The 17,888-nt window shown below is 42.4% G+C and overlaps 1 protein-coding gene across 1 annotated transcript; it reads left to right on the forward strand.

Moving 5' to 3' along the window:
- Window positions 1–227: 227 nt before the first annotated feature.
- Window positions 228–4,407, forward strand: LOC306788586 (uncharacterized protein; the record flags this gene model as incomplete). Its single annotated transcript, XM_079284160.1, has 2 exons — window positions 228–314; window positions 2,354–4,407. Exon 2 carries the CDS (start codon window positions 2,383–2,385, stop codon window positions 4,405–4,407), a length of 2,025 nt encoding a protein of 674 aa, XP_079140286.1. The 5' UTR covers window positions 228–314; window positions 2,354–2,382.
- Window positions 4,408–17,888: the final 13,481 nt, after the last annotated feature.

Here is a 17,888-nt window from a genome sequence, read left to right on the forward strand (position 1 = left end):
ACTGCCTGCAGCTGGGGGGGGGGGGGGGGGGGGGGCGGTCACGTGGTTCAGTGAGGGGTATATACAATAAAGTTGCGCTGACAGTGGGTCTGAAAACATTCACACAATTGTACATTAGCACGAGGGCTGCTGCCAAACAAACTCACCGCACAACTAAATAAAGATCCGATTTGGTTTTTTTCTTGATGTTGGCCACAAGCTGAAGAAAGAGGGGGGGGGCAACTGAAATTCTATCAGGTGATCTACATGAAGTAATCTTGGCTTTAACCGCGTCTTGAGTTCCACCACTTTTCCACCCCCCAGTGGGACTCCAGGTAAGTGGAACGACATCTCCTTTTGTTATTTACAAGCCGGAATTAGATAGGTCAGAACGTTTTTTATTTTATTTATCAAATCGTTATTAAATTGAGACTTTTATTTTGCAAAGAAAAAAAAAATTTGGAGGAGAGAGGAATGTTGTAGGCTTGAAGTGTGTGGAAGAAACCTCAACTTAATTAGAATAAGTCATCTGTTTGCCACAACTGGGCAACTGTTGTCTAATTGAAAAGTAGATATGTGCTGCGACTGTTTATATACGATATTTTGTTTTCAAGTCAAACCAAATACATTTTAAAACTATTGAGAAATATTTTTTTATTTTCCACGATATATTTTTACTGTTATAATGATTACTAAATTGAGACATGAGCACATTTTATGTACAAACCAAGTTTTTTTTACATGAATGTATTAATATGTATAACAATAATAATTGTAACAGCAAAAAACAATAGAATATGTTATTTCGTATTTCTTTTTTGGTGAGGGATAATTAAGGAGTTGAGCCTACAATGCGTGGAGAATTATGTATATTATTTCTGTGTGCAGCTGCTGCTCACGAGACCCGCTAAAAATCTGTCAATTTTTTTCAAACGTGAATATAACAAAAAAGTGCCAATTTTGGGGGTTTTAAAAGCCACAATAAATCGTCCGTTTTTAAATTCTAATTAAATTACATTCGAAATCACGTCTTCTGTAGGCCAGCTACCTTATTAAGTGGTTTGGGATTTTTTAGTTTCCACCCTTCTGATCCAGTTTATGAAAATGGAAGTAGTTAAAATTTGGGCAACATGCTGTGCTGCCCAAATTTGTGTTCGTCTGCATTCCACCACAGCCACTGAGGAGAAACATGTCCACACCACACAAGGACAAAGCCGCGTTACTTACAGATTGCTTCCCCCGTTCCTTGTACAAAAAGGGCTGTGTCCTCTCAAATTTACCATCCAGCTCATTTACAATTTGGAGGGACCACTCGGGGACCGTGGTTAAATAACTCAACCGTAGCCACCAGGTTTACGCATGACTTCCCCGTGCGTGCAGTCTTTGTACCGGCGTCCTGGTCACATCGCGTCGAGGCACGGAATACCAAAATCACAGCTAATACAGAGACAGAGCTCAGATCAATTTGTATTTTCTGCATCTTTCTTATGAAATAGAGGTTTTGCGCTTAAAATGGCAAGTGCGTGCGTCCTGGTTGGGTTGGATTGGGGGAAGAGGTGAGACATTTTTTTTAAATGCGAGAAATTCACCCTGTATATTCGATTCGTGCATTTCTTTGCTGTTACAATAATTGAGTCGGTTAAATCGAACATAATACTAAAAATACGAGAGCATGCATCAGTTTATCCGCGCGGTGGAGAGATAATGACTGGGTTAACGCCATGACTACAGGCACAGAAATGGCTCATGTGTAGGTTCGAAGCGCAATTTCTATATATGCAAATGATTACCTTCCACTTGAAATACATGGGTAATTAGATCGAAAGACGGTCAGATCAGACTCTTATCTCTGTGTTTCCAGATATACACGTAAACGGCAAAAACAGAACAAATAAGAAATACCATTAACTAGATTTAGATTTTCTATCATGAACATCCAGAATACAGAAAAATACACATGAGAGAGAGAGAGAGAGGCGAGCAACTTTCTTTGTTGGATTTGGCTTGGCTCATTACACTGCGTTTGGCTGCTGCTTTGTTCTCAAACGTTTGTTCATTTCACAACTGCTCACAGTGGTAATTGCTTTCGAATGGTGGCTTCACGGTGTAAAGATACATTGTGTTAAAATAAAGACTGGTAATCTGTTATTTGTGTTCTCTAATCCTTAAGTCAGTGAAATATGACGTATCCTCCGTCATCTTCTGTACATTTTAGACTGGCCTCTTCATAAATCAGCTGTATATTATTTAAATACTCTATATGTGCTCATATTGCCATTTTGAAATTCCATGTCATCTTGAACCCAAAGATATAAACGACAACGAATAATTTCTCCTGTGTCTTTTGTCCTCCCTCTGCCTTCTTCTTCTTCAGGTGCTTAACCTCCCTCCTGCCAGTTCTGCATGGTCATGACCTGTCATCACGCCCCTTCCACAGCCCACCTCATCCTATTGGTCCTGCTCATTGTCACTCCACATCTGGCTGGTGCCGCCCCTGCGTGGGGTGAGGGAGGGGTGGAGGGGCGCACCCGGACAGACCTTAGAGAGGACAACCTCGCCCCCTTTCTCTCGCCCTCACCCCAGAGTCTCTCCATCCCTGACAACGGTTCACTAGACCGGCGCCAGGGCCCGGGTCAAGATGAACGATCAGATAGAGTGATGGACCCTGCGCAGGTGCTCGCTGTGCTTTTGGAGGCCCTGGACCACCCGGGGGAGAGTGTATTCCAGGCGAGCAGAGACAGAGTTTGGAAAGAGGATGAGAGTCAGAAACTGCCCTCCATTGAAGGCGTGGCGGGTAGTGAGATTAGAAGAACAGGGGAAACAGAGGGAGAGAGGGGGGAGGAGGAGGAGGAGGAGGAGGGGCGAGGGGCTGATAAGGCTATTGAACAGCTAATTGTAGGTCATTTGACAGCTGCTCAGGGTGATGACATAACGGAAAGGGATGAGGAAGATAAAAACACAAGGTCAGAGGAGAATCAAGGGTGGTCTGTGGAGGATGTGGGAGGTGATAGTGTAAACGAGGAGGAAGGGAAAGAGGAAGAAGAGGGGCAAGAGGAGGGAAATTATTTAGAAAGTTTCTTAAAGAAAGCCAGGCCAAGTTCCGCCTCACAGGGAGATGATCCATCTCTGCAGCGCAAAATAAGAGGGTACTTCCAAAACATTGACTTGGGTCTCCAAGATAATGAGATCCTGCCTCCTCTGAAGGGCTACAAAGCATACAACACTCAGCTCGCACGAGCTGGAAAAAAGCTGCACTGGAAGGAGAACCAGGATCGCAACCGCCCCGTCGATGGGGGCAACTTCATGGATGACTTTGAGGATGAAGGTGAGGAGCTGGAGGAGGAGGTTGAAGAAGAAGAGGAGAGCCTCTCCCACATGGAAGAAGAGGCGAGAGCTCGCGCAGAGAAACAGGAGGTTCTTCGGCAGCAGGAGGAGGCGGAGCGAGCCAGAGAGGAGGAGCAGAGGCTGGCAGACATCGCCTCCGACATGCTGCTGCAGTACATGGGGAGGAAGCAGCAGTCCTACATGAAGCCCCGGCAGAAAAGCAGCATGGGGCCCGCCAGCAACACTGCTGAGGACAAGCGCTCCGAGGAGGTCATCCCCGACGAAGACGACGTGGACCAGCAAATGATCGACAGGCTGATTGAGATCAGCAGCAAGCTTCACCTGCCTGCTGACGATGTGATTGAGATCATCAGTGACGTGGAGGAGAAGAAGAAGAAAAGGAAAGAGCTGCAACAGTTGCCAATCAACAGCAACCCTGTTGCCCCGCGCTTCAGGCCTCTGGTGCCTCCTCCTCTGGCTGCTCTGCCTATCTACCACTACACCGCCTCAAAAAACCCCAAGAAAGCCCCTTATAGGTACAACAAGTCCAACAGGAAATGGCACAAGGACAAAGTGATGTCATATAAGCAGGACTATTGGTACAAGCCTCAGAAGCAGCTCGACTACTGGTATAAACCCCAGAAACAGTTTTTAGCCTTCCCCTCCTATCCATACTACCAGAAGCCATATCGAGCATACTACCCCGTTTATTTCCCATATCCCAAACCACAATATTATGGCAAGCCCTCCCCCTCCAGAGACCAGCCGTTCGGCCCCCAGGAACTTGACCTCCAGCCCCCAAGGCGCAGGCACAGGGCTGGGGGTAAGAACCGTGGACAAGGCTGGAGGCAGCAGCCAGCGCCACGCCTGCCTCTCACCCCTTATATCTCTAACTATATCCTTCCTCACCCACGGACCTACCAAGCCCTACCTCCGCCCAAACCAATAACTGCACCCAGGAGAGGAAGGCGACCCCCGTACTACTATCAACAAGTCACACCGGGAGATGACTATGAGGAAGACGGGCTAGTGCCTCAGTTGGACAGTGAGGAGGAACTGGAAAACTTTATTGAGAGAATCTACATGAAACGCAGAATGTATTGAGAGACTTTTTGGACATTCGTCAGATCAGACGGACTGACAAGACGCGGGATAGATATTCAGTAGCTGGTGAAAAGCTAAAAGAGTGGGGGGGGGGAGGAAGAGTCGGGGAGATATGTGTTTTGAGCCTGATGGAAATTGAAGGGTCCTGAAGTAAAATGTTCGATTTGTGTTGTTTTAATCACTGTATTGTTTGTTGATTTTCTCGGTCAGGGAGAGGATGAAGGGGTCCCAGTTTAATCTCCCTGTAACCATATTCAGCCTCTTGCTCAGTTTACATTTTGAAACAGAACATACCATGGTGTATGTCTGCCTCCATTCAGGTCAATCTCTGAAGCTCTTGCATTGTTCAGAGATTTCTAGACACACACACACAAGCAGTTGTGCCCATTTTAAGAGAACCATGTTTACAAAATCACTTTGTATCTTTTGTTTTATATTCTGTAAGTCATATTACAAAACTAAAGTAGTTCAATGACTTCTTAGATACACAAATATAGAAAAAAGAACACTGCTATTGTCAAATGTTCAATGACAGAATATTTTTGTTGTATTTGATGTGTGTAGTTGCCCGTCTTATTCCCGATTGGATCAACTTTAAGCAGCTGCAATTTGCAAAAGGTATCAAACACACACGTTTCAGTTTTTCAAAGTGAAGATTCAGATGCCTTACAAGCAGCATGGTTCTATAAGGGAAATATCATATTGCATAATATTATCACCACAACCGGTCCTAATGTAGAAACCCTGTGGACTCCAAAAGCACAAACTTAAAACACTTAACACTTCCAACCTGGTGGTCAAAGGGTTTTCAATCATTTTGGGATCTATTTATGGCACAGCCACCATATTTAAGGCAGATCCACCATAATCACCATACAGTTCTCCTTGACCTTTTAGGAGTCATTTTTATCTTCCTCATCTTTTCTCATTGTTCATCTCCAATTCACATCCTCACACTATTTTTTCACACTTTTGTTCTTTTTGCTAGTTTTCTTGCATCATCCATTATCTCTGGTTTTCCTTAATTTCCAAAAAAAAAAAAAAGAATACTTGAAATCACTCTATCTATTCTGCAGCTTTTTAAAAACAGATTACCACCAAGAGGCTACAAACATTTTGTTCATTTTCAGAAGAATTTCATTGAAAAGTTTCAGGCCGGGGAGTCAGGGATTGTGCTTCAAACCGTTAAATGCACGTCTTTCTACTTGCATCTTAAAAAATGAACAAAAAAAAGAACAAAAAAAGAGAAAAAAATAAAACAGTAAAGGGAAATCCAGATGGTCGTTTTCTCTGAATAAACTGTGAACATAAAAAAAAGAAATCTCAAAAAGGAGGCGGGCCACTGTGTCCACAGTGAAGCCATCTGTCTTGTAAAAGGAGAGTGTTGTTGTTGATGTCACCTTTAGCATTGTAAGATGTACAGTGTGAAATAAATATGCCCGTGCAATGTGTAAATAACAGCATGATGATTACTAGTTTTGCTATATGACAAAAAATAAAAGCAATTATTTTATTAAAGTTCAGTTTTTTAATGGCTTTTTGGCGAGTGCTATGTTGTACTTGTATCGCAGCAAATATAAGAAGAAGACTGATACTTGAATAACAAATCCAAAAACACAACAGAGGAAGACAATCAGTTGAAGCTTAGCAACAGCGCGGCTCATAAGTTGCATTACTATGGAGGTACATCAAGAAAACCTATAGAGAGAGTTTATTAAATTCCAAGACAGTCAAAAATGAACATGAGAAGAACAGCAAGAATGGACGTGAAAAGGGGGAGGAATAACCGGAAAACGGAAACATTTAGAAGGAGGGAGAGAAATGGTAACTGCAGTGATTGATGAGTCACATGATTGGTGGATGAGTCATCCACCTTTACACTTTACTGCGCAGGAGCATGCGCGCTCTCGCACACACACACACACACACACACACACACACACACACACACACACACACACACACACACACACACACACACACTCTCTCTCTCTCTTTGAGCTGTATAGTAATTTAGTTGCTGGCATTCAAGATAAAGATTTAGTTGTGTTCGCTCCTGCCTCCAGCCAGCCAACCAGCCGTTGGAAAGGTGTTTGGTAGATGGGTTATTTTTTATTTTTTATACCATATCTTGTTTCCACACCTCCTCTTCCCTCTCACTTCACACGGGCAATATGCCCTTCTGCTATATTTCCTAAAAGTGCTTCTGGTTTCAGCTTGTTTGGCATCAAAACAAACCTGACATATGCAGTCAGTGTACAAACACAGACAGTGATTAGCAGGCTGTCAATATGGTCAAATTGCATGTCATCTTGCCAGCTTGCTCACCAGTTGATGGCTGCATCTTGGCTTGTTGAGTGATTCTTGGACACGATGTTATGAATGCAGATTTATAATTTCCGCTTGTACCTTCTGTAGATATGTTATCTGGATATTCTGACTGTCAGAATGAAATGAAGTTGATTTGTTGTGGCTACAGTGATTTCATTATTAAGGATGTTTGAGCTCTAAAAACGGCAATGCCAGCCTCATCAACAGAACTATGGGAGCCGCTGGCAGCTACATAAGTGGCCCTGTCTGTATCATTATGTTCAGCAACGCAACATATGCTGCGGTGTTGTTGGTATGGAAACGCAAAGGATGGGTTTGCCATTGTCGACATTTGCAGAGTTGGAGAATATCGACACCACTCTTGTGTATGTAGCTAGTTTCAGCGGACAATTCTCTTATAATTCATAATTTTTCAATATCTCGATTTTCCCGTTAATTCTGTAAAAGGGCAAAGCCACGGTTCACAGGTCTTGGGGCGATTACCTGCATGTGAAAAAGAAAGTTGTACATAAGCCCACTGTGGCTACAAAGGAATGCTAAGTCTGATACATTGCCTCAAGTGATGTCTTGAGTCAGTTGAGTCTTTTTGACTCTTTGTTTGAAAATGAAAAAAAAAAGGATTAACACAACTTGCCCAAAATCTCTAGGCTACCACACTAATGTGTCTAGGCCTGCTGTTTTGTGTTTATATCATGCAGAACTACGGTTGGTGAAGTCATATATAGCTTCAGGCGTTTAGCGAAAGTCACTACAATGAGAAAAAACACGAGTACATTTCCTTCAACTCATGGTGTTCAGGGCGTTCCTGCAAAAACAACAGGCGCATAGAGCGAAAACAAATACGAGGTGCTCAGCAAAGCAAAAACGGTGTGCAAAATGCGTCACTCTCATCAAAATAAAATGACTAAAAAAGCCACCCCAGGCCCAATATCATCTCAGATTTGGTTTCCACCAAACTACTGAGGGAAATATCTGACTCTAATGCTGCGTTCACACCGGTCGCGTTGATTTTTTGACGCGCGTCGAGATTCCATACAAAGTCTATGCACAGACGCGATGAGACTGGCGCGCCGGGATTTTGCGATGGCGCGGCGCGTTGGACGCGTTTTTGCGTTGGACGCCGCAAAATCGCTAACGCGCGAGTTGAAATTTTTCAACTTCTGCGAAATAATCGCGTGACGCTGTGGCGCGATAGCCTATCAGCGTTGAGTTGCTCCCCCTGTCATCACTGGCTTCCTGCCATTGTTGAATCAGGAAATAAATCCTGTAGCCGTCTGTGTTCACCCAGAGCTCTACGATACCTCATATCAACAGAGACCGGACCAAACTATGTGTATGCATGTGTGTGTGTAAACCATACGGTACAAACATTGAATAGACGCTGCCGTATTTACGTCTACGTGACGTTATTGAGTGCTGGTGGAGCTGCTACGATCTTAGCATAGCCTAGCACCGATCCATCAGAGCTCCATTGAGAAGACAAGTAGCCTACAAATCGGTATCATTCCGTAGTTATTTCGGAGTCCCTTTTTGTCGTTTTATTTTCCGTTGAATCACAGCCAAATCAGTTTATGTTGTGTTCCTACAGCTGTAGTAAACAGCGACCGGTGGCTTGCTAGACACAGTGAATACAGCTCGATGAAATCCACGGAGCTCCTCTGAACAATATTATGAACAAGACATGACTGCGTTTGGCATTCCGACGTTTGAGGGACTTCCACAACACGTACAAAGCAGCAATTATCCTTATTCCTTTCACGGTTGAAAGCGGAAAGAAATGGCGGCCAGGTGAACGGCTTCCAGTCGATAAACCACGCCCCCTCTCCGGCGCTACGCGATTTTGCGGCGTTTGGTGTGAACACGACCGGCGCCACGTTGGACGCGATTTTGCAGTGCGTCAAAAAATCAACGCGACCGGTGTGAACACAGCATAAAGCTGTGAAATCAGAATCAGCTTTATTGGCCATGTATGCGAACGCATACATGGAATTTGACTCCAGTTTTTACATTGCTCTCAACGTACATACACAGAAATTATAAATAAAACAAGGACAACAAAGTAGAGGTAAGCATAACATGTAACGACTATGTACAATATAAAAATATATCCAAAAGTAGATATATATTTATATGAACATAAATCTATACAACAATGGATCTGAGCTGATAGTGCAAATGGAGGTAATAGTGCAGTATAACTGAATAATTGTTCATCAGAGGGGCCAGTGGAAAGAAGCTGTTCCTGTGTCTGGTGGTTTTGGCGTACAGTGCTCTGTAGCGCCTACCAGAGGGGAGGAGTTGGAACAGCTTGTGTCCAGGGCGTGAAGGGTCTGCAGTGATCTTTCCTGTCCATTGTCATCTCCATCGTTTTGAGCTTGTTCAGCTAGGTTGTTCTGACCACACCAGAGGACCAGCTGTTCAACCTCCCCTGTGTACGCCGACTCATCACCGTCCCTGATGAGGCCGATGACCGTTGTGTCGTCTGCGAACTTCAGGTGAGGGTGAACCAAAACAGGTAGTCTGCAGACACCTCTGCTCTCGTTCAGAAGTGTCGTCACACAACAAGATCCAAAAGCTTGGTCCCAGGTCTTAAGAGGACTTCACCACGTCTCTAGGAACTGCTGTATTTAACGTGTTAATTACGTCAGTGATTTAGAAAAATAGTAATGAAGTGAGTTCATTCAAATAGAGCTCACCAATAAATCAAAAACAACCCAATAACACCAGAGATGACAGTTTGCACAACTCCACTATACTTCAGATCCATATAATTTGTAATTCTTTGAATCAAATCAAACTCATTTTTACGCACCTTTGTATTGACCAATATTTCATTTCACATTCACTGACGCCGAAAGGTCACCTGTCAACCAATCACTGTGGACATCGGTAGGGAGTAGTGGCGAGTAAATTGATTCAGAAGCACGATGTCTTCCATAGCAACAGGGATCAACCCCACCGCGTCTCTGCTGTCCTAGATGATTTCTGTCATCTAGCAACCAGACACCAATGAGAGTCTTTGGGATTGAGCAGTCGTGACTGAGTGTGGGACTTTTGAGTCACTACATGATAACAGTAGACTTCAGAGTAAAAATGAGCTCTTTTTTATTTGGGCATTTTTAAACACAGTATAAAACATCATTAAATTAAACATTAAACTTGTGTAAAGCTGTTCTTTGTTGTAAGGCCGGTCGTTAGTTATTTCAATACCGTTAACTTAAAATGAACCCGATAAAGGCTGCTAATCTTCTCCATGATTGTTGCATATGTTCGCAGTTGTTTTACACTCAAAATTTAAAGGGTTGACAATTGCAGTGATGATAATGTGCTACATGTAGGACTTTTAACGACTGGCACCCTGTCATGGTTGGAAGGCCCAATATAGAAAACAGGAATTGGACCCAAATGCAGACAGTAGAGGAGGCAGCAGAATGATTTTAATGATACAAGAAGGGGCTTACAGAGTCCAAATGAAGCAGGTCCGGCAGGTACGCAACAGGAAGATCCAAAGACCGTACAAGGAAAAACAAACAGGTAAACAACTCACTGGGAAAACTCCACCCTAGGAACACTTAACAAAGAACAAGGGAATTGGGCTAGTGTAATTAGTGAATGACTGATTAGGGAAGTTACAACAGGTGAGCAGGAGCACTAAACGAGGGACAGGTGAAACTAATCAGGGCCGGGCAGACAATCAAAACTGGCAGCTGTTACAAGGCAGCAAGGGGAGTGATCTGAAACAAGAGGAGAGGTGAGTAACAAAATAAAACAGGAAACACTAGACATGAATATTATTGATTTATGAAACATAGAAAAACAGGGAGAAATATAACACACCCATTAGCTTGCATTACAATAACGGTCTGAATAAAGTCTGTTTGATACATAATGTGATGTCTGAGTGAATTCAGTTGTAAAGGCTCCCTGAAGATCTGGCTGAGCAGATCCGCTCTTACATGTGGTCCTGGATGTTCACACCCTGTTGATTATGAAAAGTCTTCTGTCACACCTTTCTGCCAAGCTGTGCACAACAACAGCATTGTTGAGATGATTTACATTTCCACATTCATATTGCGACATACAACACAACTGACATTTAAAAAAAATTCCAGCACGATGAGATAATTGTGTGTCAAGCCTTAGATCACATCACGTCCTCATGGTAATCAATTATAGTTGCCTGGTGGGTGCGCTATAATTAAATTGGAATTTGAATTTTTCAAAAGCCTCCAACTCTCACAGGCACAAGATTTGGTATACATCCAGCTCCTGGCACAAAAGAGTCTGACAGCAAAGCAATTCATCAGTAATGGCCCCAAGAAGCCCATGCATTTACAGATGCAGAACCACAAGAAAACATGTCCGCCATTAGTAGTGTGAATATTGAATTAATACAGCTATAAGACCTCCGAAATCGGATTAAATAATGGTAATGAATTTCGAAAGCAGTGGGACTTTGGCTCAACCTATAACTCTAAACGCCAGTGTGCATATAAAGTCTAGTTAGTTTACACAGTAATACAGAACATTTACATACTGAAAGTGTGACATGGCTTAAACCCCCTCCTTCATCTTTTCTTATTCTCTCTGCACGTGGTGTCGACTCTTTTGGGTTGTGTGTCATAATTAAGCTATTCTGGCCACGAATTTCTCAAAAGAAAGATATTTTGAGATGATTCAGGTGAAACTGAGATTATATTAAAACAAAAACTATAACACTGTACTTGCCATCATACATTTCTTGGTTGGTTTTAACATCACTGTGCCTTTTTTTTCCATCAATTTGCCTGTGTTTGCCATATGTTGATGTGATTTGACCTGATTCTGCAAAGTTTTGGACTGCTTCAGTCTAAAACATTCCTGTTTGGCCTCGTCGGAGCTCTGTTGCCTCACATTGCTTTGAAAAACACGCGTCAAAGTGTTGATTTCCACCCTTCCATTGTAACTGAGAAATGCTGCTAATTGGAATCTAACCTGGAACTTGACCCAGCTTTGTGCCAGTGTTTTTAAGACCATCAAGGCATGCCAGGAGGCCGTTTCTGACCAAGTGAAACTTTAGTCCAATATAAATAGACTTTTTTTCATCAGTAATTACTGAAAATATGTACATTGAAAAATGTGATCACAAGCGTTTTGTTGTGATTGCCAATGAACTCAAATTAAGTCTGCCAAAATGACTTGAAATGTAATAAAACAAGAAACACCTCAGAGAATGTCACACATTCATGCATTCTGTATATTAAACTGAGTGGTTGAGCAACGTTGCTGAAACATGAATAGATGATTGTCAAATATCTTCTTTAGACATGAAAGCTACTCAGACAGTGAAGAACTTTCCCATTCCTCAAATGAAATCTGAACCTTGTCATCGTGTCCCGCTCTTCTCCATGTTTGCTAAATTTGTTGTTGTTCATTATTAAACTACCATTGTTGGACGTAATCTTTGCTTCATAATATGCTTCATCAACCAGGCTTTCACCAGCCATTAGGGCAACAGATGCAGAGCTGCAAAAAGGCCTCTCCCTTGAATACGCATCCTTTGTTTATGATCCCTGCAACCCATGTCATTTTGCTCTTTCCTTTGATCTCGTCTTCCCCATCCTTTACGCCGCTCTCTATCCTCATTCCCATCGTCTCCCCTTTTTCCTTCAATTATCCATGCCCCCCACTCCTCCTTAATGCTCCCTAACACCCAATCTTCCTCTCCTTTTCTTCTGTATCCTCTCTCCATTTCTTGCTTTGTATGCAAGCCCCAAGGGAGAGAAATGGGTGAAAAGCACTCTCTCTGCACCACTGTCACAAAAGACTGGTGAGTCATCGCCACTTATGTTCCTGTCTCCCTCCTCCCACAAAACACACACATATACAGGAAAAGCACTCAAATTACTCCTTACCTGCCGTGCATTTACAGGAGGACATGACAGACAGACACGCCAGTGCCACGAACGCACACAGCACATGCACACACACACATGCCACAGCTCTTTAAAACGCCCCTGACATTAAAACCCAAGTCACAAAATGTAGTTGATAATTATGGTTGAAAATGGCATTCATTCATGTGTGCTGCCTATCATCTCTTACGGGATTATGTGGAGTTTGTATATTGGAAACTCATGTCAATGTAGAATGAAATAGAGAGGTGTTCATGCAAGAGATGCTCCTGGACTGTAGGGGAGACACAATTAAATAACTGGTGGACAAAATGGACAAAAGAGAGAGGGAAAGAGGGAAAGACAGAAATTTCCTGGGGTAGTGTTGTGGTTTTGTGTCTCGTTTGTCCGCCGATGGTTTATGAGCCACAAAGCAAATGCTCTTCCTCCATCTGCTGGAGGAATGTGTCACTTACTGTCATGTTGCTGCTGTGTGCACAAGATGGCAGTCCTGGATGAACACAATGTTAGCCTACAGAATGACACATGCTGCGCTGCAATTGGTAAAGATAAATTGACATGTTTTTATTTTTGTAGTTATTTTGTATCTATATCTGTGTGGCTGTCTAACTCCTAGCTGTCCCACCTAGCTAGATAGCGAGGTAATGTAATAAGTAGCCCTACGAACAAGACAATGTAGAAATACTCCTTTAGACCTATAAAAAGTGAAAGTAGACATTTGGCATCAGAATGGCCCATTTCAAATGACAAGAACCATTTCAATGTAGTTCTAACTACTTTATAGGGGACTTCACAACAATACGTCATATTTCATAATTCTGTGTTTTCTAAAACTTAATCTGTAAAGTAGCTATGGCTCGTATATACATGAGGTCATGTAAGAAGTATTCTAATATTTCCTACTGAAAGGTTTTGGAGTAGAAGTATAAAGTAGACTGTACTCTAAGTTTTAATGTTTTTCAACAAAGCAGTCTGGAGCTACCACTATGGATCATTTTCATTATCGCAATCTGACAATTCTTTGCTCAATCGATTCATTGTTTGGTCAATAAAATGTCTCGTGAAAATGTTACTGAAGGCCATGTTGACGTCTTAATTTTTCTTCTTTTATTTAACAGTCCCAAGATGTCTGTTACTATCACTTTTAGAGATATAGTTTAAGAAATGACATAAACAAATCAATTCTTGAAATAGTTATAATGTTATTTTTTCTGTTTTGTCGACTAATCCTTTCAGCTGTAAACCGATGTTCATTGATTAACTCAAAGTGACATTTTGAGTGTGAAAAGAAACATAATTTACTGTGATGTTGTAAGTCTCTGTATCAACATCTGTATATTCTAGGTGTAATGCGATGCCATGGAGTTGTCAGACATTTTCTCGGTGTTGAATTTGAAGAATTTGTATTTAGTGTGGTCTTAACAGGCTTGTTTATGTCAAAACAGACTCCACCGCAGAGACATCAGGGTCCTCACGTGATTACTCTTTACAGAAACCTGCTTGTGAGCTATTCAGACACATCAAATATTAAAAGCCTGGAGTTTCCGTTTCACACACAGAGAGGGAGGGGAGACGGCAGAGGCAGACAGACGAGAGGACAAACAGGGCCAGAGGAATAGCGAAAGAAAAGTCAAAGAACGGTGGGATTAAGAGGAAATAACACATCAGGCACCCTGGGAGGGAGACACATGAGCAGGGATGGAGGGAGAGAGGGAGGAACAGGGAGAGAGCACCCAGAGGTAAGACAAGGAGAGTGTGAATGTTTATGCCTAATCAGGTGCTCGCCTTGAGTGTAACAGTAGAAGCTGCGCCAGTGTAATCAGCTGCAGATTGATTGGCTGATAACCTTCTGGTCAGGCAGTTAGGAGGACATGTTTTTTTTTAATTCTGCTGCTTTCTCTCTCAAACCTCAGTGGGACGACTGCCACCCAGGCTTACACACTGACTCAGAGCTGCACTGAGGAGAGCGACGAGCACCGAAACCTGCAGGAACCAGAGGAGGACGACCAGGCCGAGATTGGAGCCTGTAACGGAGAGGTCGAGCCAAGTCAGGTCAGAGTTGACAGGAAGAATTCACACTACACCAGCGTTCATGATATATACTGTACATTTTACACCATCATCGTCAGAGTTCCTTTAACTCAAAGAAAATAAGTAACAGAGGTAATTAAAACTAGTTAAATTAAAGATTGTTGTGCCTTTGGTCGGTGTGATTGATGAAGGTCGGGGAGGATCTATGTATCTGTGATGAAGAGACCTTACCACAGGAGACACCGATAGCCACAAACACACAGGATGTAGCCGACTGCCTCCCATTGTCCCCCATGCCAACAGAGGAAGCGTTGACCCCGCCTTCAGTGTCACCTCATCCCTCCAACACGCAAAGTAAGTCTCACACAGTATATTGTGTCTGAGACCAGCACATGCCCATGTGAGGTTAAGAAGGCAGTGGTGTAGTACTCTTGTCTTTGTGTTCTCACAGATCGCCCTTCTGAACCCTGCTGGTATTGCCTGAGGTCTCTCGACTCAGAGTATCGTCCGGAAACTCCTGAACAGGTTTCAACATTTCTGACTCAACACATTATTTCACTGAGAGCTCGTCGCTCCCCTCACTGCAGTGCTGACCAGATACATTGAGGAGTGGAAAAGGCTGTTTGAATAACTGTGTCATTTACTTTATTTTGCTACCACAAACAGGTATGTGCAAAATATCGATGCATGCAAGCAATCGGCTCGAAGTTGCCGTATAATAGTCCAAAACTTTAAACAATCTTGCCAAAAACTAAATTAAGTTGCGGCGAAGTACAGCAGTATGTGTACTGCTTTTCCCCTTCGACAAACACACCATCGAAAACAATAATAGTGAACCGCAGAGCAGCAGCTGACAGATGCACAGTAATGTGAGTACTGGTAGTTCGAATGTCTGTTTACCAAACACACTGCAAACTGTTATCCACCCACTGTGGGCACAGAGTAGTGGATGGGGGGTCGGAGATGCATTGAGCTGTGTTATCACTCGCGGCCCCCTAAGAGTAGTGAGTGAGGAGTCAGCAGACAGTCAATAGCAGCATAAAACAGGCGAAAAAAAGGTGTTTGAGAAAGTATGAGTCACCGCAGCCATGAGAGGTCCTTGTACATGCAGCCATAACTGGACACTCAAGGTATAAAGCAGTTTGCTGCAGCAGAATGCAAAATTAGCTGTGGAAGACACAGGGGTGCACACTTATTCACTCACAGACTCATTCACGGACGCACACACCAGACGGATTGCATGATTCTCTGAGTGGAGATAATAAAAAGCAGCCTGATCTGACAGGGAAGCCATACCTTCTTTCAGGAAATAAATATTTTTTTCTGTGACCTGTTGAGATCAGAGGAAATACTGTTTGTGTGGTAATACAACTAAAACATCCATTCATATTTATTTATAGCAACAAAGGAAATAGGATTATCACTATCGTTTACATAGTTTTGTAGGATGTTTGATGGCTGCAGTTAAATTGCTTTAAAAGTACAATATGTACTAAAACACAAAGGACCAGTGAGAAAAATAAAACTGACAGTAAAATGAACAAAGTTCATAACATAAAGTGTGTCTGGAGTAAATTATTCATAACTTAGACATGCTATACAATATGTTGCTGAAATGGTACGCACAACTTTACACATGAATCTATCAAAGGTTATTTGTCCATGAGTAAGACACATGAAGTTATGGCTTTTGATGCACGACTAAAGTCAACTATTTATTCAGCTGTTTAATAATTTAAAGAAGTCAATAACTCCAAGAAGAGAAACCTGACTCTTTATGAAGCAGAGTATCATGACTCAAATTCATGATGACATAGAGAAACACTTTCTAGAGTTGGTCCATTGAGACTGCGTTATAATGAATCTGTGGGTTGGTAGAACTGCTTAATATATCCAATGTTTCATATTGTTATGAGTATGAATCCCAGTAAAACGAGCATTGTTCATTCATGCAGTGTCTGTGGAGCAGCTCCAAGATTCGTCATCACAATGCTCTGGCTCATTGCTGTTGAAGACTCAAATTCACATCATAAAACTGAGCTGACAAATATGTTGTGGAATCCTATTTGTGCTGCGTTGCAGGAAGACTCGGGTCCTTTGTCACCGACGCCCTCTAGTGGCCAGAGAGTGAGCTACCAGACAGACCCTCGACCTCACTTTGGCGTGGCTTGTTCCTCCCACTCCACATGTCGCCCCCTGTGGGGCAGTGAGGGGCCCTGCTGGGGGCAAAGGAACCAGGACGTGCCTGATCAGACACACACCTGCCCTCACTGTCATCTGGGGCTGCCCCCTGACACACTGCATTGGCATGAGGTTGGCACAGAAACTTGTAAACACACACAGGCACAAATAAGGGCACACAAGCTCACAGTTTCCACTAAACATACCACAGCTTATGTCACCCTACAGAGAGCCTCTGACTGTTTTCTTTCTCTCTGCACAGGCAAAGTGTCTACTGTTTGAAGGGGTGACGGACCCAACGGAATAAATGGAGTCAACAGCAAACATGTTGTTTGTGCTTTAAAAAAACGATACTGCCCACTCTCGGTGTTAATGCGCTCAGAAGATACTTCTCATCTAAAAATGATGTGCAGCAGCTATTTCTGCTCTTAAACAACTCTGATTACACCTAAGTTGACCTTGTTTCATTTTGAGTTCATGTTTAATTTATGTGATATTTTGAATGATATGTTATTACAAATAAAGGCATGTGAACAGTAAGTAAGTCCGTTTTTTTAAATATGAAATTCAATACTCTTTCTCCCTATTGCAAGTGAAGGATGGCCTGTCTTTGACATATAGTTATCAATCATTTCACACATTTCCTGTCATACTTCAAATTAAGCTGCAAGTGTTTTATATGTTAATTATGAGCCATTACAAATAACATATTCAGGGTTGCTGGGTTGAGAAATCCCTTTGACAGGCGTTTATCCTTTCTGTAAAATGCAGCTATAAATGTTGGTAAACCAATAATATATCCATAATGTTTGCAGTTATAAATCTAAATGAGTGTGTGTTATAAGCAGCCCTTCATCTCAACTGGATGATGAATGATAATAAAATAACAGTATTCTACTTATTATTTACCTTCCCTATTTCTGACTGAAAACGTGATGAATCTGGGGCCATGTAGCTATGAATGTATTAAGAGACGTTTGTATATCATGGATATATATATGGAGGATATTTTATTTAGGTAAGCCATATTTCCATTACAAATAC

Source organism: Melanostigma gelatinosum (assembly GCF_949748355.1).
Source record: "Melanostigma gelatinosum genome assembly, chromosome: 14".
Classification (NCBI taxonomy): domain Eukaryota; kingdom Metazoa; phylum Chordata; class Actinopteri; order Perciformes; family Zoarcidae; genus Melanostigma; species Melanostigma gelatinosum.